At 46.0% G+C, this 24,583-nt stretch overlaps 1 protein-coding gene across 1 annotated transcript; it reads right to left on the bottom strand.

The window, feature by feature from the left end:
- Positions 1-515: 515 nt before the first annotated feature.
- MESD (mesoderm development LRP chaperone) lies at positions 516-11,078 on the bottom strand. Its single transcript, XM_055417954.2, has 3 exons — positions 10,812-11,078; positions 5,464-5,696; positions 516-4,179 (listed from the first exon to the last, which is right to left on the bottom strand). Exons 1-3 carry the CDS (start codon positions 11,016-11,018, stop codon positions 3,921-3,923), a joined length of 699 nt encoding a protein of 232 aa, XP_055273929.1. The 5' UTR covers positions 11,019-11,078; the 3' UTR covers positions 516-3,920.
- Between the last annotated feature and the right edge of the window lie 13,505 nt (positions 11,079-24,583).

Raw genomic sequence — 24,583 nt, 5'->3', positions numbered from 1 at the left:
TCTTTCCAATGAGTTGGCTCTTCGTATCAGGTGGCCAAAGTTTTGGAACTTCAGCTTCAGCATCAGTCCTTCCAATGAATATTCAGGGTGAAAACAAACATGCAGAAGTAAAAATGAATTTATATATGTTCACGTGCATATGTATTATATATAATCCCACTCCCCACCTTAAATACGGCACTTCTCTTGTTCATCAATCTGCATGGCTTTTCTGGGCCGCTCCTCTCCTCTCTGCTTCCTGCATCGCTGTGACGTCCTGAGGGCTGGGGCTGGGGCCATCTGAAGACTCACTTGCTCACTTCTGTGCACCTAGGCTGTGAAGGCCCCAGGCGGGGCTGGACCAGGTGGGGCTCTCTGGGCATCTCTATCTCCGCGTGGCCTTTGCACATGGCCTCTCCAGTCTGGGGGCTTTCTCACGGTTTCTTAAAAAAATTTTTTTGTTTATACTTTTGGTTGTATGTGCTGGTTCCTTGTTGCTGCCCGGGCTTCTCTCTAGTTGCCATAAATGGGGACTCTGCTAGAGTTGCAGTGCATGGCTTCTCTTGTTGGGGAGCACAGGCTGTAGGCGCATGGGCTTCAATAGTTGCACCATGTGGGCTCAACAGCTGTGGCACCTGGGCTTAGGGGGCTTAGTGCCTCTGAGACATGTCGGATCTTCCTGGACCAGGGATCCAACCCACATCAGCTGCATTGGCAAGCGGATTTTCTTTTTTCACCACTGAGCCATCAGGGAAACCCTGGTTTTCACATCTTAATGGCAAGTATAATGGTCAGGGCTGGCTGGGTTTCGAGGTCTATTGCTAGCAAAGGTAAGTTAACAAAACCACTTTGAAGGGCCACTTCACCAATAACATACCAGAAGGTGAAAATTTGGTTGTTCCAGCAATTCCACTGCTAGGAATCTGCCCCTCAGATATAAGCACAAGTTTACCAAAGTACGTGATAACATTTATTAAAATGTTCAGGGCAGCATTTTTGTACAAACTAGCGAGACCCTGAAAACTCAGCGTCCATTAGCAGGGGCTGTGCCCATGAATCGTGGGTCACACCTCACCACCACCCAGCTCACTGCACCACCTTTGACCTAGGCCTAAACCACTGAAATACCCTCCTCCAAACTGCCCCTCACGCCGGCTCCTGTTGGCTTCCAATCAGCCCACCAGTGCAAATCAGATGACCCCTCGAATCTACCCCACCACAGCTAAAATTCAGGCCTCTCCAATCTCCAGCAGACCCTGCACACCCCCACACAAGCTCCAGCCTTCACCCTCATTACTGGGTATGCAAGGTCTGGGGCTTCCCAGAGAGGGGGAGGGGGGCAGGCTAGCCAGGGTGACAAGTTTTATTGGCTGGTAAAGTAGTTCCATACCTTACCAACCACCTTAAGAGGTAGATTTTCTTTTTTAAAAGTATTTATTCAGTTGCTCCACATCTTAGTTGCAGCATGTGGGATCCGGTTCCCTGATCAGGGATGGAACCCAGATCCTGTGCATTGGGAGTGCATGTATCTTAGCCACTGGACCCCTGGGGACAGATTCTCTAAGTGAATGGACCCCTCCTGCATAGGAATCTTCTAAATAATCTTTGCTGTCATAATTCTCTGAAAGATCCCACAAACTTGCTAAGCTCAAAGCCCCCAAAAACCTTCCTCACTCACCCGTCCAGCCTGGTGCTGTGCTGTGCCCCAGACTCTCCATCAGCCTTCCTGCTATCGTTCCTGTCACTTCTAACCACAGGGCCTTTGCATGGACTGCTTCCTCTGCCTGGTTACTCCCTCCTCCTGCCTGAGAGGTCCTCTGTGACTATCCCAAGACCCCTCCACGTCTTGGCACTGTTGTTCTTTCCTGTTTCTAACAGTTGCCATGTCACTTTGTACAGGATTACCATTTGTCTTTCCCACCAAATCAGTTTCTCGAAAGCAGGAGCTGCGGGTACACCGTCCCTGGCACTCAGTGGAGCCCAGCACACAACAGACGCTTGTTTAGTACAGGCTGATGTGGCTGCACATCCCACGGGAAGCAAACAGATGGACAGGCACGTTGTGACAGTTCAAAGGGAACACGAGGTGGGCTGGGTGAAGTGAACGCCCTTTTGTTTAAAAAAGACACACACTGGATCAGGACAGAGGCCCAGGCCACCACGGGCACAGATGGCAGAAACCTACCAAAAGGCCCGAGTGAAAACTGAAGACATGTGGACGGTGCTGGCTTCAGGCAGGGCTCGGTGCAGGCGTTCAGCTGACCGCACCAGGACTCCGCTCTTTCCCTGCCTCTCCCCATTGCTTGCTTCATGCTCCAGCCTGAGACAGTTCGCCCCTGCAGGGGGCAAGGTGGCAAGAGCAGCTCCAGCCTCACTCCCCTGGGTGCAAGTTGTGCAAGAAACAGAAAACATCCCTTCCTGGGGTGTGTGTGTGTTAGTCACTCAATCGTGTCCCCACCCTTTGAGATTCTACAGACTGTGGCCCGCCAGGCTCCTTTGTCCATGGGATTCTCCAGGCAATTACTGGAGCAGGTTGCCATTGCCTTCTCCAGGGGATCTTCCTGACCCAAGGACTGAACCCAGGTCTTCTGCATCGCAGGCAGATTCTTTTAACGTCTGAGTCACCAGGGATTCCTGAGGTGGCTCATGTAAACGCACCCTAAGATTAATTCCACCCTGGAGTGGGGGGCCCACAGGGCAAACATCCACCCCCCGCCCCACCAACCCAGCACAGAACAGAAAATGAAGAGTGCATGGATCATTACACGGAAATCGGAAAATAAGTTACTAAAATAAGGGGAACTAGGTACCATGAGGCCAAAACAAACACGTTTCATCCCAAAGATCACTATAAACTTGTTAAGTGTGTTTGTTTTTTATGAAAACAAATTAACAGTAGCTTCCACGGGACAAGGCAGTGGCAGTGGGGGGAAGGGGAAGACGTTCACTCTACCATTCTTTAATTATGGTGTTTTTTAAACTTTTCTGAATTTGCTAAAATCATGATGAAGCTTTTCTTTTTAACAAATAATTTTAGTTCTTAGAAATGATAGCTGGGTAAAATTCTGTAACTCTCACTCAGAGCAGGCTGTGACACAGGAACAGCAACATCAGACAGTAACACGTAGCACATCATATTAGTACCGTACAAAATCACCACAAGTTTAGGCACTTTATCAAAGGAACGTGATTAGAAGCTTGGCCGATGCCCGACTCACACCCTGGAAAATCATCACATTAGATGGAGCACGTGACTCGTGACACTGGCACGACTTTCCTAAGGAAGGTCCCGTTTGGATAGAACCCCTGGATTCACAGACCACGCAAAATCTGACTGATATCAAGAGTTCTCCATAACTGATGAGAGGGGTTTAAATCCAATAAATTTCAAGTGATTACTCGGGATTTTTAAGCTGCATGATTTTCTGTTCTGTGTCTTCTGCAGACGTTTGGGATTCATGTGTCCTGGCGTCCTGACTGTGTATGTAGATGTCGGAGCAATGAGTGGTGCTCCTGTGGCCTGTTTTTAATTTTACAGTAATGGACGTGGTGTCTGCAAGACCCTGATTCAATGCATTTGAGAGTCTCGAGTTCGCCTGATGAGAACCTGGTATTCTTTTAAGAGAAACAATACAGAAGGCTGCAGGTCAGAGCAGGTACGGCCAGGGGTGCGGTGCCATGGTCCAGTCAGAGACGCCTCCACATTTCAGTGGGAAAAAGCCATACCTGCAGGTTTCCACTGAAAGTGACTTTATGGTAAACATGACTCTGTCACTGTTACAGGTTAATACAAAACCTCTGTCCTCTTACTTGAAGCCTTTTAAACAGTAATTCTTTTGCTGACCAGAAACTGGCCACGTGACAGACCTTTCTCAGCAGAGATGGGAAGCCTCTGAGGGTGTGGTCGTCCATGCCCTCCTCTGCACAGCGAGGCTGCCCCGTCACAGCTCTTCCCTCTTACTCCCAGCCCGATTGTCTTCCTTCGAAGCCCGGGGTTTCGGGTCTTTCTCCTTCTTTTTCTTGCCCTTCTCTTGCTTGGTTTGATTCTTCTCTTTGCTTCCTCCCCCTTTGCCAGGGTACACCTGGCCCTCCAGGGTCACGTCGGCACACCTGTCCTGACTGACCAGGAAGTCCTTGATCTCCCATGCGTAGCCCCCATCACGCAGCATGAAGATGGCACGGTCTGACCCCACGATGAACCTGGACAGACAGAGAGGACCACGGTCAGCACACAGTTGGTGCAGGGCTAACAGTTCAGAACAGGCCTGCGGCACTTAACTAAGAAAAGAGAATCCCCTTCAAATTCTACATGAACACAGAACAAAGTGTCCTATTTCCCCAGGCCTAGAAGCTGTTGACATTCACTGTTGGAAAGTACCAGCCCGCTCAACTATTTAACAACTCGGCTCAGATCAAAAGAGAAAGAGGACCAGGGTTGTGTGTCTGGTGCAGGGGCTGCTCGTGTGAAGGGAGGTGTCAGAAGGGGGCCTTGGGAAGATGCAGGTGGGCGGGGCTCAGGGCCTCTCCCAGGGAATCAAGGCGAGGCTGATGTTTGGGTCTGCTTTACAGTCTTAAGTGCCCAGTTAAGGTTTCATGTGACAAAAGGCTTCTGCTGACAGACTGACCAACACAAGTTTGGACTGGGTCACAAGATGCCCACAAAGGGCTCAGGAGGATGCTCGGTGACTGGACAGAATTCAACCCCGGAGGTTAACTGCTACCAGCCAAGCACGTCCACGTTCCGCAGGTCCCAAGGAGCAGAGAGGAACAGAACAGAGTTCGGGTGTGTGTAAAGCACCCCCCGCCACCTCCATAGAGCAGTGAGAGCTCTGGGCCCATCACCACCACAGCACTCACTCGTTCACCCCAGTGTCTACTTATGCTCAAAAAGCACTCTGCCACCCTAGACACTCTTGAATATTCCTTTTGACTCCTTTTGTACTTTCTGAACTAAAATATTGGAAGACGCTACATTTTAGAAACTGTTATTGACTAAGAAAAAGGAAATTCCTCAAAACTGCATCTCAGGATTGTACTGACCCGTGATGACCAGACTCCTTCACTTTAAAGTAAGAGTCTGGTCCAAGCTTCTGTGTGAACACAGCTACACAGAAGAGCTTCTCCCGTGGGCAGCAACTTCTAAAGGAAGAGGCACACTGTCAGACGTCAACTAATTTTCCACCCCCCAGAGGCTAAGCTATATAGCTTCTTACTCAGATAAAAGAGAAGTTCAAGATATATAGATAAATGGCTTTTGGATCAAATGAGATATGAAAACAAACAAATAAATTTACTGGCTTTGACCAAACCTGAGTGGTCTTCTTCAAAGAAAAATAAATAAACTAGGTAAATAAATGTAAAAGCAGACTGACTAGACAGGAAAGGTCCAGGGCCCTGCCAAGTATTGCCAGGAATGACACCCATTACACCAACAGAGATAAAGCCCAGCACAGCCCATGTTTCTCAGGAAGGCTGTGGTTTTACCTCTGGACGTCATAGTTGGCGTTGAAAAGGCTGCCCTGCCACAGGCTGGTGATCTCCTCCGTCTCCTTCTCGGTGGGGTTTCCTGATACAGTGACAAACATCATGAGCGTCTTGCCCTTCTTTGTCATCTTCAGTATGCTCTCAGGCTTGCCCGGGTCTATCTGCGAGAAGTCTATCGGTGCAGAGGGTCTTTTGTGCTCTGGGAGGTCTCCTTCTTCTATGTCGTCATCTTTCTGTAAGGATGGGGGGTGGGGGAGGGAAGCGTTACACAGAGTGTGCACTGCAATCGGCAAAGGCAAGAATGTCTGCATGTGATGTCAGGTGCAGGTTTATGATCTACATCATAGCAGAAGGGATTCTCTGATGGCCCAGTGGCTAAGAATTCACCTGCCAATGGAGGGGACATGGGTTTGATCCCTGGTCCAGGAAGACCCCACATGCCACTGAGCAACTGAATCACGACCTGTGAACTCTCGGCTTGACAGGGGAATACCTACTGGTGCACTGAGGGTAATGAGCTGGGTCCTTCCCTTTGGGCGGGGAGTTATAACAAAAGTAGAATGCACCCGTGGTATCGGGCTGGAATTGGAGGGAGCAGAAGGAACTTACGATTTTTTGATAGACAAGATAAAAATATTTAAAAGAACTGAACTAGTGCTCCATGGGGGAAACGCTAATTCTGGCAAAGGAAACAGAAAATTAGTCTGGAACATCTTCTTGTATCAGAAAGTAAGAAAGTGCTCGGGGAATTATGGGATGTGTCAGGATGACACAGAAGCCAGCACGAAAGTAAAGCTTGTGGGCCTAATCGGGAATAATCTGAAAATCAAAATAATGACAGAATGGTTTAGAACTTCCCAAACAAAGTAAGAACTACTGGATCCAGGCCCACAGAAATAAACAAGACAATTAATTACTAACGGCAGAATGCCAACTAAATAAATACAAGAAAAATAAATTAAAAATACACAAAAGAACCAGTTATTCCTTGGAGAAAAGACTAATTCCAGCAAGGAAAAGAAATCAGTGCTGCTCGATGTTATCATATGTGTGATCCTTGACAACATCACGGTAAATGAAGAAGACCACATATACATTGCAGGAGTCTATTTATACCAAATACCCAGAGTAGACGAAGCTATAGACAGGAAGCAGATGAGAGGCTGCTTGGGGCTGGGAGGAACGCAGGGAGGGGTGACTGAGACCTCAGTTTCTTTCTGGGGGTGAAGCAAATGTTCTCAAATTGACTGTGGTGCTGGTTGCACAACTCTCTGAACCGTCCAGAAACCACTGAAATGTACACTTTAAATGAGTGAACTATAAGGCATGTAAACTATATCACAATTATGCTGTTACTTAAAACAACAACAAAAAACAACCTAAAATGAAACAAAAAGCCCCTATATATCATTACGTGGGCCTCTTGACAAATCACTGAAGGGCTGAGGCTTAAGACACCAACAATAATGTCCTGTATTAACCATATTTTTAATGAGAGAACAAGATAATTCTAAAGCCATGTCTGAAGGTGACCCATATTTGATCTGGCTTCAGCTCCCTAACTCACCTGCATGGCCTTGGACCAGATTTCATAACCCTCTAGGCCAGTCTCCTCATCTATAAAAGGAAAAGCAGAACTGGGTGATCCCCACGGCCCTAGCAGTGTGCGGCCAACCTTTTCCTCAACTCTGCCACCCTCTCACCTGACCCATTTCTTCCTCATTTGGCTCTGAAAGAGCTGCTGGTGACCTGTAGGAAAGCACAGGAGCTACACTGTCAACGTGGGCCTGGGTGTGGCTCCAGGCACCACTCCTTGAGCCATGTGGCCTTAGTGGAAAATCATTTCCCTCACCTATAGTGGAAATATTCTATTTCTCCATAATACCTATTTATGGTCTCCTTAGAATACTGCAAGACTTCAAGCTGGGTCAACAACCTAGAATATTTTTATTTTTGAAGCTGATTCTACTAACAGTCATGGCATTAACTCCATAGGTTACAAGGACCATTTCTTTTTCATGAAAATAGAATTAATCAGAAGTCTAGCACATACAGCAAGAGTAAGAATCTTTTCAAGGACCTTTAATTTCTATTTTATGTGTCTGACTGTGAGTTTCAGTTACAAAAAGGAAAGAAGGAAAAACACAGTACCATAGATGTAAAAGAAAAGGCGGCAGCAGAGGACGAGACGGTTAGACGGCATCACAGACTGAATGGACATGAGTGTGGACATGAGCGTGAACAAGCTCCAGGAGATAGTATGGGCCTCCCTGGTGTCTCAGATGGTAAACAATCTGCCTGCAATGCAGGAGACCCAGGTTCAATCCCGGGGGTGGGAAGATCCCCTGGAGAAGGGAATGGCTACCCATTCTAGTATTCTTGCCTGAAGAATTCCATGGACAAAGGAGCCTGGTGGGCTACAGACAGGATGAGACAGGCTGGATGGCACCATCGACTCAATGCACATGAATCTGAGCAAACTCCAGGAGAGAGTGAAGGAAAGTAGAGCCTGGCGGGCTATAGTCCACAGAGTCACAAAGAGCCTGGCCTGACAGAAAAACCACCACCTTAGATGTAGGTGCAATTGTCCAGGTCTATTCTTAGTTGCACTGCTTCCCTGAGTAATCTTACCTGTTCTATCGCTTCCTTCAAACTGAAAGCAATCACACCTTCACCCCCAGGCACGGCTGCGGGTGGAGAATGTGACCAAGTGGCCTTTCCCACACTCTCTGCATCCCTGCCTCCAGGCTAGTCTTGCATTTTTGACTGGCTTCACCACTTCTCCAATGCTGTCTGTCAAATTTCATTGCTACAGAACTGAACTCTTTTATTCTGTAAATGCTTTTCTTCCCCCCAGGTCCTTGATAATAAGACCAACTACCATCTCCTGAGCAGCTACTATGTCACAGGCATTGTTCATTTAGCATATCCCACCTCAGGACAGGGCTTCCCTGATAGCTGAGCTAGTAAAGAATCTGCCTACCATGCAGGAGTCCCTGGTTCAATTCCTGGGTTGGGAAGATCTGCTGAAGAAGGGATAGGCTTCCCACTCCAGTATTCTTGGGCTTCCCTGGTGGCTCAGACGGTAAAGAATCTGCCTGCAATGTGAGAGACCTGGGTTCAATCCTTGGGTTGGGAAGGTCCTCTGGAGAAGGGAATGGCTACCCACTCCAGTATTTCTGGCCTGGAGAATTCCATGGACTGTATAGCCCATGGAGTCGCAAAGAGTTGGACACGACAGCGACTTTCACTCACCTCAGGACAACCCTGTAGGATGCACACTGAACTGAGCCATGGATCAGGCCCAGAGAAGGTGAATAACTGACTCAAGGTCACAGGCTTGACAGGGTGACACTGAAGTACAAACTCACTTGTCTGGCTCTGCTCTTATCTCCCCACCTATCCCTTCCCTGGCACCTGGTTACAGTAACATAAGAATCACCTTTGGTTTTTCTACACCAGCTGGGACTCATTACAACAGTGGAAGAAGGACCACTGTTTCTGCCCCTCCCTCCCACTCCCTATACACACCTGAGGCAGGCTTCTCCCTGAAGCGATGAAGTTCACTGGCAGAGGATGGGGGAAGACCTTAGGGACCCCCACCAGGGGAGGAGGTACCACTTCCTTCAAAAAAGCGCCCTTAGATTTTCCAGTGGCACAATGGGTAAGAATCTGCCTGCCAAACCAGGGGACACGAGTTCAATCCCTGGTCCGGGAAGAGCAACTAAGCCCATGCGCCGCAACTACTGAAGCCCATGTGCCTAGTGCCCCTGTGCTCTGCAACAAGAGTAGCCACCACAATGAGAAGCCCACATACTGCACCTAGAGAGTAGCCCCTGCTCACCACAACTAGAGAAAAGCCTGTGCACAGTGACGAAGACCAAGCACAGCCAAACATATATTTTTTTTAATAAGAGATTAAAAATAAAAAAGCACCCAGAGATGGATCTACTCTCCCACAGAGAGACTGCAATTTCTGGGGCAGGGCTTTCACACTTGCAGTGTCTGCAAAGGGGAGCTCAATTAACCTAAAAGGAACCTGCAAAGTGGGATGCTATCTAACTTTAAAGATAAGTAAAATTAGAATCACAAAGCTACCAAGGTCAATACATCAGATGGTACTAAAACTCACGTCTGAAAGCCTCTATTTAATACATACACCACGTGCATGCATGCTCAGTCGCCAAGTCGTGCTCAACTCTTTTACAATCCTATGGACTGGAGCTTGCCACGATTCTCTGTACAGAGGGTTTCCCAGGCAAGTATACTGGAGTGGGTTGCCAATTCCTCTTCCAGGCAATCTTACCGGACCAAGGATAGAACCTTTATCTCCTTCACTGGCCGGCGGATTCTTCACCACTGAGCCACCTGGGAAGCCCACATACACACACGGGAAACCACAATATAATAAAACATCAGCACTGGAAGAAATCATCCAGTAAAATCACATAAGGAACCTGAGGTCTCGGGTGGAAACATGACTCACTCAAGGTCACACATGCAGTGGAACCCAAGTTTCTGACATTACTTCACTAGCAGTGCAAATAAACTAGGAAAAAACAACCACCTTTGGATGGGCAAGAGGCAGCAACAATGGTTTTGGTTAGTGAACTTCCCCTAAAAAGGTTAATACCCGCTCCCTGCCATTACAGATTCCAGCCCATTCAAGTAACCAGAAAACTGACTCCCACAATAGCAAGTCATTGCTCCCTTGTACGAAAAATGTGAGTCCCACAACAAAAAAACACTAACCTTTAATAAGACCTCCTACCACGTCCAAAAAATTAAAGGCATGCACAAAACTTGCAAAAACTTTCAGCAGGGACATATACCAAAATGGGAACTGGGAGTCCATACTTAGAACGCGGGAGAACGACGAAAGCTGAAACGGCGCTCCTGGAAAATAATCTTCTCCATACCCCTCACCCACCCACGCACCGCGTTCTCAGGAGCGGGATGGAAAAGGTCTCCCCCCCGCCCTTCATTAGAAGGGCTCGCTGACCACGGGGAGCAACGCGGAGGCGACCAAGGCACTGACGACAAATAGGGCTGAAGAGTGAGAGGCTGACTCGTGACTGGAGTGGCCCGAGGAACGGTGAAAGAGGACATCGGGATGAACGGCTTGGGGCGGGGGTCGGCAGACTGATGGGGAGGTGGTCAGAGGAGGCACTGAAGGTCAGCGGTAGCTGGAGTGGGTCAGTAAGGGCCACTGGCATGCGGACAGAGGAGGTTAGGGGGTCGAAAGACACCAAGACGGAGGTGTAAAGGGTCCCAAGACGGAGGCGGTAAGAGGTCACTAGGAAGGGACCGGGACAGAAGAGCCGGGAGGGTGTGCGCGCGCCGCGGACCTCCCACTGTTCCAGAAGACGGGCCATGTCGGCGTCATTGTAGTCGCGAATATCCTTCTTCTTCTTCCGGGGAGGTGGGGTGGCCTCGCCGGGTGTCTCGGCCGGGCCCTCGGCGGCGAAGGCCCTCGGCGGCAGCAGCAGGAGCAGCATCAGGTCACAGGCACAGAGAAAAACCACCGCGGCGCGCGCCCAGCCGGAGGCCGCCATCTTCGCAGCGCAGCGTCGCGCCGCCGCGTGGACCAGCCCTGCGCGAGCCCTGGCCCCACCCCAGGCCGCCTCCTTCCTGGGCCCGCCCCGCCCTCAGCCCCGCCTCCATGGGCTCAAGGCCACCCCTTGGCCCCGCCCCCAGGCTCCGGTAACCTACCAGGCTCCGCCCCGTCCTATTTCCTCCGGCCCACCTACGGAAGCCCCGCCTCCTCCGCCATTTTGGCTCCGCCCCGCAGCCTCCTCTGGTTGGTCCAGCATAGACGCTGTGCCCAGTGTGGTGCTCTCCTTCATTTTCTGCCAGCGGTCGACGTTTTTCTTTCTTAACAAGTAAGTCAGCTCCAAAAGTTCCCTCAGAGCCTCTAGGAATCCTCCAGCAGCGCCTCACGAGGCCTCAGGTTTTCGCCTGTGAAATGAAGTGGAGCTGGAAGTTCTGGGAGCTCATTTGCTCCAAGAAAGCCCGTTTCACGAAGTCACACGCTTCCTCAGAGTCTCCTACAATTTCCTTTAAAAACGCCAGTGGCAGGTTAAGCAGCTTTCTCAGAAGATCACAAATAGATTGGGCCCAGTGGTTTGCTGCTCAGTAGAAAGAATTCAATCCGTCTCTCAATATTACTGTCATCTCTTGAAACTGAAAAAGTCTGTTTTTTTTTTAAATCATTACTTTTCATCTGTAAAACAACTTAAGTATCTCTTCTGATTTTAGCTTCATATTGTCGGCTGTCTATTCCTTTTGAAGGTTGAATTTTTCTGTTTTTTTGTTTCTTGCTTTAAAAGATTCAGACCAGAAATACTTTAAAATTCCACGGATTTTAAATGGTTGATCTGCTGACTTTTAAATTTTTAATTGGATGAGAAAGACACGCATCCCTTACTGTAGCTGTAAAGTATTCGACCATTGTATAAACAGTGTGTTCTCTTCCACACCAGCCACAATTCTGTCCCACACAAACCAGTTATCACTCTCTAGAATATTGTATACATTTTTCTGTACATTTACAGACACCAAAGTGTCTCTGGAAACGGTTTTGTTGCATTTATATGTGTGTTTATGGCAGCATGGGCTTCCCTGGTGGCTCAGAGAGGGTAAAGAATCTGCCTGCAATAAAGGAGACCTGGGTTCGATCCCTGGGTCAGGAAGATCCCCTGGGGAAGAGAATGCAACCCACTCCAGTATTCTTGCTTGGAAAACCCATGGACATCAGAGCCAGGTAGGCTACAGCCCATGGGGTCCAGAGTTGGACATGACTGAATGACTAACATGTGACCACACTACAAGTTGGTATGCGTATTAGCATTTTAAGGGTTTTTGACTTACCAATATGACATGAAGTTTGACTATACTGCAGTATAGTATGCATTGATTTTTTAAAATAAATTTTTATATGGACCATTTTTAAAGTCTTTATTGAGTCTGTTACAACATTGCTTGTTTTATGCTTTGGTTTTTCAGCTGCAAGGCATGTAGGATCTTAGCTGCCTGACCAGGGTTCAAACCCTCATTGTTTGCATTGGAAGGCAAGGTCTTAACCACTGGACTGCTAAGGAAGTATAGTATAGTACAGTATTAATAAAATATAGTGTGAATATACCTGTACTTTATTTCCTTATTACTCTGTTGATGGGTGCATGCTAAGTCACTTCAGTCATGTCAGCTGTGTTAGTCTCTCAGTTGTGCCCGACTCTCTGCGACCCCATGGACTGTAGCCAGCCAGGTTCCCCTGTCCATGGAATTCTCCAGACAAGAATACTGGAGTGACTTGCCATTTCCTCCAGGGGATCTTCCCAACCCAGAGATTGAACCCACTTCTTATGTCTCCTGTATTGTCAGGCGGGTTCTTTACTAGTAGCACCACCCCAATTTTTATGCTATTACTAAAAGAAAAAAGAGCCATAATAAACCTCTTTACTTCTGCCTGGTGTTATGGGCTGCACGGTATCCTCCCAAATTCTGTATGTGGAAGCCCCAACTCTGGTACCTCAGAATGTGACTGTTTGGATCTCTAAAGAGGGAATGAAGTTAAAATTAGTTGTTGGGGGTGGTCCCTAATCCAATATGACTGGTATCCATACAGAAAAAGAGATTTGGACACAGAGATATATAGAGGGGTCATGTGAAGACACAGGGAGAACATGGCCATTTACGAGCCAAGAAGGGAGGCATCAGAAGAAACCAACCCAACCTTGATCTGGGACTTGCAGCCTCCAGGACAGTGAGGAAATAAATTTCTGTTGTTTATTCCAGCGGTCCCCAACTTTTTTGGCACTAGGGACAAATGTTGTAGAAGACAGTTTTTCCATGGACCAGGGGCAGGGGCAGTGGTTTTGGAATGACTCAAGTGCATTGTATTTATTATGTACTTTATTCCTATTAACATTGCACCAGCTCCATCTCAGATCATCAGGCATTAGTTCCCAGAAGTTTGGGACCCCTGGTTTAAGCCACCTGGTCTGTGCTTTGTTGTTGTTATTCAGTTGCTAAGTCATTTCTGACTCCATGACCCCATACACTGCAGCACTCCAGGCTTCCCTGTCCTTCAGTGTCTCCCGGAGGTCACGCAAACTCATGTCTAGTGTGTCAGTGATGCTGTCCAACCATCTCATCCTCTGTCGCCCCTTTCTCTTCTTGCTCTCAATCTTTCTCAGCATCAGGGATTTCCAATGAGTCAGCTCTTTGTATTAGGTGGCCAAAGTATTGGAGCTTCAGCTTCAGCATCAGTCCTTCCAATGAATACTCAGGGTTGATTTCCTTTAGGATTTTTTTTTACTATAATGACATTTTATTTTAAATAGTCACAACATCTGACACTTCAAAAAAAGATACCACTAATAAATAACAAAAGTGGAAATACTTATCAAAGTTAAAACAGACATGTTTAGCTGAGAATCACTTCAACAGAGTAAGGCTCTAAAGATACCAGACAATGATTTCCTTTAGGGTTGACTGGTTTGATCTCCTTGCTGTCCAAGGGACTCTCAAGAGTCTTATGGCCTAGCAAACTAACATATCTTGCTCAGATAGATTATAGGCCACATATAAAGCAAATCCGAATTTGTAAAAAAAAAAAAAAAAAGTTTAAATAAGACAGAGGCCTTTGTGGTTATTGTTTGATTTCTCTCTCACAAAAGCAGCTGGAAACTGAGCATCTAGGGCTTGTATTTTTGTTCTTTGATCATGTGGCACCCTGTCTTTTCTCATCCTGCTCCCTCATACTGGTCTGTGGCTTCCATCTTCAAGGTCACAAGTTCAAGGTCAAGATGACTTTCATCCCGAGGAAGGAGGGAGGGAAAAAAAGCCAAAAGGAGCACACTTTTTAATGGAGTTATCTTCCTTTAGGCAGCCTATTTGGATGTTCCACAGAGCACTTTTATTTAATCACATGGGCTGGAACCTAGCCTTCTAAGGGAGGCTATCTACATTGTCATCCCAAATAAAACTGGGATTTTGTCATTAAGGGAAAAGAGGAAGAGAAAGTTGAGCAGGTAACTAGTTAACAATGTCTGCCTCACCTTCACACTCCTAGGACTACTGATGTTTAAAGCTTCCACTGTGGAATGATACCCTGTAATCTTTATTTGTTGTTCTTTAGCTGCTCAGTTGTGTTGGACTCTTTGGGACCCCATGGGCTGCAGCACGCCAGGCTTCCCTATCCTTCACCATCTCCCAGAGTTTCCCAAACTCATGTCTTTTAAGTCAGTGATGCCATCCAGCCATTTCATCCTCTGTCACCCCCTTCTCCTATGTACACGCTATGCCGTTTTCTATTGTCATTGAGCAGAAACAAGTCATAAGAAAAAAAGTTTTTTTTCTTTTCTGAAATCATAGGGGAAATGTCATAAGCTTTCTCCCCAGAGTGCACTGCTCCACCCAGTGGCTCAGCGCCTGTCCTGGTGCAGTCATGCTAAAAAACATGCACAGCTGTGGTAGGTCATGTGCTCTGCTGGGAGGGGTCACCCTGGTCATTCATTTTGCCAGCTGCTAAGTTAAGGTGTAAAAGTGCTGGGATTCCTGGTCCATTGTATCTAATGATACAGAAAAAAAAAAAGTCATTTAATGTTTTACAGAAGTTGTTGGGATTGTGTTAAAAAATAAAAAAATCCCAGTACTAGTTTCATCTAAGGAGGAAATGAATTCAGTTTATTATCAAGAGGTATGAAACATCTGGATTGATTGCATTTTCACCCATCTGATGTTTGGAACTTGATTCAGTTCACATTTGACTAAGGGGGTGTGTGTGTGTTGCTCAACTTGATTCAGTTCACATTTGACTAAGGGTGTGTGTGTGTTGCTCAACTGTGTCCAAGTGTGTGTGTGTGTTCCTCAAGTGTGTGTGTGTGTGTGTGTTGCTCAACTTTGTCCAAGTGTGTGTGTGTGTTGCTCAACTGTCCAAGTGTGTGTGTGTGTGTGTTGCTCAGCTGTGTCCAAGTGTCCGTGTGTGTGTGTGTGTTGCTCAACTGTGTCCAAATGTGTATGTGTGTGTGTTGCTCAACTGTGTCCAAGTGTGTGTGTGTGTGTTGCTCAACTGTGTCCAACTCTTTGCCACCCCACGGACTGTAGCCCACCAGGCTCCTCTATCTGTGGAATTTTCCAGGCAAGAATACTGGAGTGGGTAGCCATTCCTTTCTCCAGAACTAAGGGTCTACTGTCATTTTTTTTTTTTTTTTGCCCCACCACAGGGTATGTGGAACTTCAAGGACCAGGGATTGAACCAGCGTCCTCTGCAGTGGAAGTGCAGAGTCTTAACCACGGGATCAGCAGGGACGTCCAGGGTCTACTGTCAATCAAGAACCAGATGGGCACTGATGGAAAGATGAATATGACAAGGTTCCTGCACTAAAGAGCCTGCAAACTAGCAGAGGAGATGAACAGTCCACAGTAAGTATAATGCAGATTTCAGGAGGTCCTGGTTATCATATGATGATAATCATAGGGGGAAACCCTGATTTTGGAATTGCATCATTTGTCTGAGGTCCCACAGCTAGTGAAGTGGCAGGGAAGAATCTGAACCCTGGTCTATGGATGAAGAGGTATATCTTTCTCCCACTGTAACACCATTTGGGTTAATCATTGAGGCACTCAGGATAGTTAAACTGGAGGCCAGATGAAAGACCCATCAAAAAGGAGTCTGGAGGCAGGAATACCCAGATGCGATAAGAATGTGAACCTGGTGACACCCCTGGCAGTCCAGTGGTTGAGACTTCACTTCAATGCAGGGGATGCGGGTTCCATCCCTAGTCAGGGAACTAAGATCCTACACATCCAAAACATAACACAGAAACAACATTGTAACATATTCTATAAAGAAAAAAAGTGTGAACCTGGTCTGAGGGCATGTAGTAAGGCAGGAGAGGAGGGGACAGAAGTGAAAGAGACTGCGTGGTCATGGCTTCAGTGAGACCACCATTGCCCTGGGGTTTAATACTAACCGTGCCTCTAAGAGGTTCAGTGGCTGCAAATGGTAAAATCAAATCTCCCACCAACTTTCCCATCTTAAGGTGGCCTCAGCTGGGCTCCTTCTGGCTAATGTCACACTACAACATGTGAGGGATGCCTCAACTGGAGGGTGCAGCGAGAGTTTCTAGCAGTGTGTGTATACATATGTATTTTTTCTTTTGGCTGCGCAGGGTCTTCATTGCTGTGTGCAGGCTTTCTCTAGTTGGAGCGTGTGGGTACTGCTCTTCATTGTGGTAGGCAGGTTTCTCACTGAGGTGGCTTCTGTGGCAGAACATGGACTCCAGGCACGCAGACTTAGTAGGCACAGAGCACGAGCTTAGTTGTTCTGAGGCAGGTGGGATCTTCCTGGACCAGGGTTGTAACCCATGTCCCCTGCATTGGCAGGCAGATTCTTAACCACTGAACCACCAGGCAAGCCCTCTAGTGATATCTGTAATCAAGCAGGGGTGATATTCAAAATACTGAAAAACTGGAATGGTACAGTTACCAGCTCATCAGAACTCAGTCCTGTGACCTGAAGGGTACGGCTCGGTTCAAGAGGCTCTGTGGTGCCAAACATCAACCCTTTAAAGACTGAATCATGAGGAGTCATGGGAAGAAGGTCCTGAGATTGGGTCTGAGGTGGAGACAGGGGAGACTATGACTGTTTTTTTAATTTATGTATTTATTTGGTTGTGCTGGGTCTTAGTTGTAGCACTCAGGGTCTTCCGTCTTCCTTGCAGCACGTGGGATCTTTAGTTGCAGCATATAAACTCAGTTGTGGTATGCAGTATCAAGCTTCCTGAGCAGGGGTGCATTCAAGCCCCTGCATTGGGAACGTGGAGTCTGAGCCACTAGACCATCCAGCAAGTCCCTATTTATTATACTTTACTTTTGTGCTTTTTAACCCAATGCAAGAAGAATCACCACATATCTCCTGAGGTTTATATTTACTCACGTGTAGCAATGAACTGATTATCTTCCGACAACAATTCCAGATTTCCAGGAGAGAATGTGATTGGCCCAGGCTGAGGTGGGTGTCTGTTCCTGGTCACCATCATTTCTTGTGAAAAGGAGAACAGGACTCATATAATTAAATCAAACATTTAAAATTTGTGTTTTGCCAAACACCATGAAAAAAAGCTAAAAGGCAGATGGTAAACTGGGAGGAAAACTCCAGCATGGCAGAGAGAAAAGTATCATACAGATCAGTAAGAAAAAGATGAACTTTCTGATTGAAACATGGGAAGGGAGAGGAATCATATTTTTATTTCTCCAAAATAAATAAAGCTATTTGCATATGAAAAAGTACAGCAGTGATTATCTCAGTAAATATCAAAGAAGTGCAAATTCAAGTAAGATGTAATTTTTTTGCCTACTGGTGGGGCCAGAATAAAAATTAGGATGGTGTATGTGGTTGGCAAGACTCAGGAAAAAAGCATTCTCATTCTCTCAAGGGGATGGAGACTTTCTACATGAAAATTTGGTGAAATGTATCAAAACTCTTAACTGCCTAGTTCCACTTCCAAGAATGACTCTGAGGAAATAGACAATGAAAATAATAGAAATGGTCATAATCCACAGCACTTACTATGTGGCAGGCACTCTTCTGATCGTTGTACATGTATTTCTTCACTTATCCACTGTTACCAATCCTATGTAACACTCTCTGTAAGATGAGAAAACAGGAGCCACCCTAAATGTTCAACCGCAGTAGGCTGAAAAATCCACATTGACGATGCAAAACAATGCAGTCATTAAATATGATGTCATAGATGTATATTTGTTGACATTAAAGATGTTTATATTATTAAATGACAGAATGTTATAACATGGTATTAAAATGATATGTATATGTATATATGGGGAAATAGCTGCAAATACATCGTGGCTATTTCTAAGCATGGGATTTTAAGTCAGTGGTATTTTTTTGTTAGATATTTATTCATTTATTTATTTGGTGCACCAGGTCTTAGCTGGGGCATGCAGAATCTTGTACTTGTGGCATGCAGGATCTTTAGCTGTAGCATATGGTATGTTGTTGTGGCATGGTATGGTATGGAATGGAATGTTGTGGTATGGTATGGAATCTAGTTCCCTGACCAGGGATTGAACTCGGGCCCTCTGCAGTGGGAGCTCGGACTCTTAGCTACTGGGCCACCAGGGAAGTTCTGTAATTAGTTGTATTATAAAAGTTGTGGGAAAGTGAAAGTGTCAGTTGCTCAGTCACGTCCGACTCTTTGCGACCCTATGGACTGTAGCCCGCCACGCTCCTCTGTCTGTGGGATTCTCCAGACAAAAATACTGGAGTGGGTTGCCATTCCCTTCTCCAGGGGATCTTCCTGACCCAGCAATTGAACCCAGGTCTCCCACATTGCAGGTAGACCCTTTACCAGCTGAGCCACTAGGGAAGCCCAAAAGGGGTAGGGGATGCACATACATGAATTAATGCTTCCCAAATACTGAAAAGTCTAATTTAAGCAAAAATTCTCGGAATAATACACTTAATTAAATTTATCTATAATACTGCAATTGCCTTAAAATTTAGGGAAGTGATTTGAATTCATCTCCTAAGAGGAAAAGGTATGAATTTTATGTGTTATCTGAAACATCTCCTATACTCTGCAACACAGATAGAGGCAATTATGTTTAGAGAACTTACAATCTCTCCGAAGAACTTCTTTCCTGGACTCTCCAAGACAAGTTGTAAGGGAAATGGGCTGAACACACCTGCTAAGCAACGGCCTAGCATTCAATCCAAGAGCTGTGAGCTGTAGGTCATGGATCATACACAGGCCAGGCCCCTCTGTGGGTTCCTGAAGGTCCATAACTTTCTTTCCATTACTCAGTAAGAGCTGTGGGCAACAGGATGTTGGTTCATGGAAAGGAGGACCTTCTTGCAGGGAACTGCAAATGAATTCATTAAATTATTTATTGATGACTACGCAATGCACTGGTGGCTGTTGAGAACAGTATCATCATTATTTTGGAAGCATCAGTGAATTTCTGTGCATCCCCTACCACTTTTAAAATGCAATTGATTATAGGTTTTCCCTGGCAGTCCAGTGTCACAGAGATGCACAGATCAAGTCCTGTCTTTAAAGGGTTGACAGGGTGGTAGGGAGAGTTAAGCAGTTACAAATACACTATGCTAATGGCCAGGCACAGAGCACAGTAGGTACAAGGGGGCAGAAATGCTTGAGTCTGTCTGGGGGTCATGGAGGCTCCATGTAAAGGAGCAATAAGGCTAGTCATTCTGTGCATGCATGCTTAGTCTGTCCACCTCTGCAACCCATGGGCTGTACCCCGCCAGGCTCCATGGAATTCTCCAGGCAAGACTACTGGAGTGGGTTGCCATGCCCTCCTCCAAGGGATCTTACCCACCCACGGATTAAACCCAAGTCTCCAGCATCTCTTGCCCTGGCAGGCAGATTCTTTTATTGCTGAACCACCAGGGAAGCCCTATAGCCAAGTATTAATATTATAAGAATCCTAATTCTCTAATATCTTTAGCTATTGACTAATTTATGTGCTAGGTACATAAATTAGTCAATATAAATAAATAATAAAAGAATAAAAATGAAATTATAATAATAAAATTAAAAGTAATAAAATTATATAACAAAATAAGATTAAAAATAAAATGAAATAATTAAAAAAATAATAAAACATAAATCAGAAAATAGTTAGGCGTGATTGGTGTTAGGTGTCTGGGGAGCCTAGATCTCAGTACTTATTTTTTCTCCCCTACAGAATTCTGGAAAGTACATCCAAAGGTCATTAACCAGCAGGGAAATGGGGTAGAGAATTTATCTGTGAAAGCAACCTTCACTTCCATGTAGGGCTTCCTGGTAAATCAGACTACAGAAAATTCCAGATCTTGGGAACTGAAGACACAGGTATAACTGTCATGCTCTGGCAGGCCCTGCACACAGGCCTCCCTCAAAACACACTAGCTTCAGCTGAACAGAGTCCGTGCAGAGGGAGGGCGGGCAGGCAGGGATGGGGGGTGGCCGTGAGAGTGGATAGGTGAGATCCTGCCCAGGTGGTTTTACTGTGTGAGCACAGGGTATACCAGAGAGAAAGAGGGCATGGTGGGCAAGGAGAGTGACCTGTCACCCCAGGACCCCGCTCCGTAATGAACCACGGGCCAACAGATGTCACTCTCATGCATCACCTGTGGAGAATGACTGCATCTGGGGAAAAGAGAGTAGGGGTAAATTTTCCAGATACAAATTTCTCTCCTTTAAAAGAGACATTGAAATGAAGATGTTAAGGAAGATATTTAGCTATGTGTTAGAATGCCTGAGAATGAATTGGCCCACCTATGACTACAGACCCCCACAGGGGCCTTCCCTGGTAGCTCAGTGGTAAAGAATCTGCTTGCCAGTGTAGGAGATGCAAGAGACGTGGGTTCAATCCCTGGGTTATGAAGAGCCCCTGGAGAAGGCAATGGCAACCCACTCCGGTATTCTTGCCTGGGAAATCTCATGACAGAGGAGCCTGGTGGGCTACAGTCCATGGAGTCACAAAGAGTCTGACAACTGAACATGCATGCAGGTACAAGGACTATTACGACCACAAAAACAAAACAGGAACACTGCTTCAAAGGTTAAGATACATTAGGGCAGGGAATGCCCCTTACTGACCACCAGGTGGCACCGTAGACCAAACACAGCTTGGTTGTTAGTCTATAAAGTCTGCAGTGTCAGTGTTCGATATCAAATCTGGTAGGGCTAGATACATACAATGGAAAATTGAAGTCTTGTAAGGAAAGAAAAGGGACTTCCCTGGTGGTCCAGTGACTGAGACTCCAAGCTCCCAATGCGGGGGCCCCAGGTTCGATCCCTGGTCAGGGAAGTAGATCCCTCATGCTGCAACAAGACCTGATGCAAATAAATAAATATCTTTTAAAATAATAATAAAAAATGGGAGAAAATTCTGACACATGTGATAGTATCAGTGAACCATGAAGACATTATTCTAAGTGAAATAAGCCAGACAGAAAAGGACAAATATTACAGGATTCCACTTAAATAAAGTACTTAGAATAGTCACTTTTATAGAGATACAAAGTAGAATAGTGACTTCCAGGGAAATGAGAAGTTATTGTGGAGTGGTACAGAATTTAGTTTGAGGAGATGTCAGGATTTTCTGAAGACAGATGGTGGTGATGGTTACACAGCAAAGTGAATATACTTAACACTGCAGAACTGTGGCTAGCTTCACAAAAATGACCAAGGTGGTAAGTTTTATGTTATAAATATCTTACCACAATTTAAAAAAAAAATCAGAAGCTCACTCTGTTGTCTTTGTATGCTCAGCCGCTCAGTTGTACCTGACTCTCTGTGACCTCACGGACTATAGCCTGCCAGGCTCCTCTGTCTGTGGAAATTTCCTGGCAAGAATACTGGAGTGGGGTTGCGATTTCCTTCTCCAGTTGTCTTATACCTGCTGAAAGTCCAGGAGGAGGATGTACCTACTAGAACAGGTGAAGAAGGAAGAAAAGCATGTTTCCAACAATCTTGCCCCTCCTGACCTTGGCTTCCTCCCCAAATCCTGAGTCAACTTTCTGTTTGCATCTTGTTCGCTCACTTATTTATTAAATGCCTACTAAGTGTTGGCCTCGAGCCAGGCACTGAGAAGACATTCTGCAGGGGCTAAGCCGTTTTCTGCACAGCTCCAGCTTCCTCTTGTCTATTCCAGTTGCTTTCCCTTAGCCAGTCCTTCAGCCCAAATCTTTTCAGCTTTCTTCTGTCAGTTTTCATTTTAATGAAAAATACTTTGGTTCACATCATATTTTAATTAAAAACAATTTTTTTTAAATTTTGGCTACACCATGCCATATGTGAAATCTTAGTTCTCCAGCCAGGATTGAACCTGCACCCCCTACATTGGCACAGAGTCTTAACCACTGGACCACCAGGGAAGTCCCTTGTTAAAAATTTTTTTGTTTTGGCATATTTTAATTTTAAAAGAAGGCCTTCCCTGGTGGTGTAGTGGTAAGGAATCCATCCACCTGCCAATGCTGGAGACGTGGGTTTATCACCTGGAGAATGAAATGGCAACTTGCTCCAGTATTCTTGCCTGGGAAATCCCATGGACAGAGGAACCTGGCTATTGTCCATGGAGTCGCAAAGAGTGTGACAGGACTTAGCCCTGAACAACAATAAAAATTTTTTAATGAGGATTAGAAGTAACGGGTGGAGTTTTTTTTTTAAAGAAAATGCCCTTACTGCAGAGAATCCAGGGGCAGTCACAGCCTTCCTCTGTTAATCAAGTTAGATGAAAATATGCTACAGCAACAAACAACCCTTGGATCTCAGTGGCTCTCCACAGTGAGTTTACTTTTTGCTCATGTGACCTGTTCAACACAGTTAGTAGAGGGGGTCTGCTCCACGGTCGAGGCTTATGGTAGTTGCACCACCTAGGACACAATTTCCTGAGCAGTGACAGCAGGGGAAGAGAGTGGAGAATTAGACTGGCTTTCCCCAGCCTCCATCTGAGACAGCCCACATCCCTATCATTGACATCTCAAGGCTCAGGACTGATCACATGGTTCTGTCAAATGCAACTGGACTGTTTGGTGAACAGTACTCTATTCTAGTTTCCTTCTAAATCTCCCTATTTGTTTATTTTGACCACACCGTGTGGCATGCGGGATCTTAGTTCCCCAACGAGGGATGGAACCCATGCCCCCTGCATTGGCAGTGGGCCATCTTAACCCCTGGACCACCAGGGAAGTCCCTCTAGTTTCTTGACTCTGCTTTCACTATACAAATAGTGTAGTCATGGTGACCTGTTTTCCTTATTGCCCTTTTTGGACTCTACTCTTCAGAAGAGGTCAAGCCCTCACATTATTTTGTAACTGTGCCTGCCACAGGGCCTGGCATGTGGTAGGTGCCCTTTGTTTGTAGAGCAGATAAAAGATGGCAGAAAGTAAAGGGGACCCAAAGGAAGGTAGAATTAGTACCAGGAAGGATCTGTTTAGGAAGAGGTGCCATATCTGATAAATGCAGCCAGGAGGGCCAAGAAACCAATTCCATCCGATTTTAAGAGCTAAACCAAATGTCACTGAATATAGTGGGATGTTTTATGTGTCACAGATCATTGTTGGGGTTCAGAAATTCCAACAATGACAACCAAAGAGAGTGCACATGTAGAAGCAAAGTAGGACCCCAGGCAGCACCAAGTGGCTTTGGAAAAAAATCCTCAGATCCCAGAGCAGTTTTATGAATAAAAAAAACTGGATGTGAAGGAAAGGGTCTGACTTTCTCAGTTTTCAGAGCTAACTAAAACCAGGGTGCTATTCCTAGGTTACCTGGAAAGACCTTGATTTATCCAACTGTTTTCCTCTGGTAGAGAAATAAAAAGGATCAACCCTACAGAATCACTGCTAGTTTAGAAAATGAGCAGTTTTATAGGCCACAGTTTGCAACATAAGTAGGTTCATATAGAATGTAGAATATATACAAGGACCCTTTAAGTCATAAGCAGGGTGACCATTCAAATTTGTCTCTGTTGTTACTGATTAGTTTATTAGTAACATGTCTCACAGTTACTTTCAAAACTGTTTCTGTTTGGATAATAAATTGCAAGGTCATCCATCCCAGTGACGACTGGCTGGAAAAAGGTGACACTAGGTTCTAGAAAGGGGCAAAAGAACAAACATTTCCATTGGCTGAAAACACCCAGCTTGTGCTGGGCTGGGCACCTAGACGGCCTATTTCAGGGCTAAGAAGTGGGGGGACCTCTGAAACCCTGGCGGGTTTGGGGGATGAGGGAAGCCTGGATGCTTCTAGCACTTCCTGAAGAGCAAGGGCTGGGTCAGATGAGAAAGAGGTAGGCGGTTGGCTCCTTGCCCATGCATTTGCTATCTTCTTGACCTTGGGAAGGCACCATAAGGCATCTGACCATCACTTTCCTAATCTGTAAAATGGAGGTGTTTACCTCCGAAGGCTGCTTCTCTTATTTAACTGTTGGCCACTATTCTTCCATTATGCAGCTGAGGACACATAAGTTATGGGAGGGCAGACTGTGCCAGTACAGGCTCATAATTCTCAGAGCTACATTTATGAGCCAAGTACTCAGGCAGTCGGAAATCAGTGCACAGTATCTGATTTCCAAAGAGAAA

Source organism: Moschus berezovskii, chromosome 21, assembly GCF_049115385.1.
Source record: "Moschus berezovskii isolate FMDL1 chromosome 21, NW_MosBer_1.0, whole genome shotgun sequence".
Taxonomy (NCBI): Eukaryota; Metazoa; Chordata; class Mammalia; order Artiodactyla; family Moschidae; genus Moschus; species Moschus berezovskii.
The sequence above is the reverse complement of the archived record's forward strand: the minus strand, read 5'-3'. Positions and strand labels throughout refer to the sequence as shown.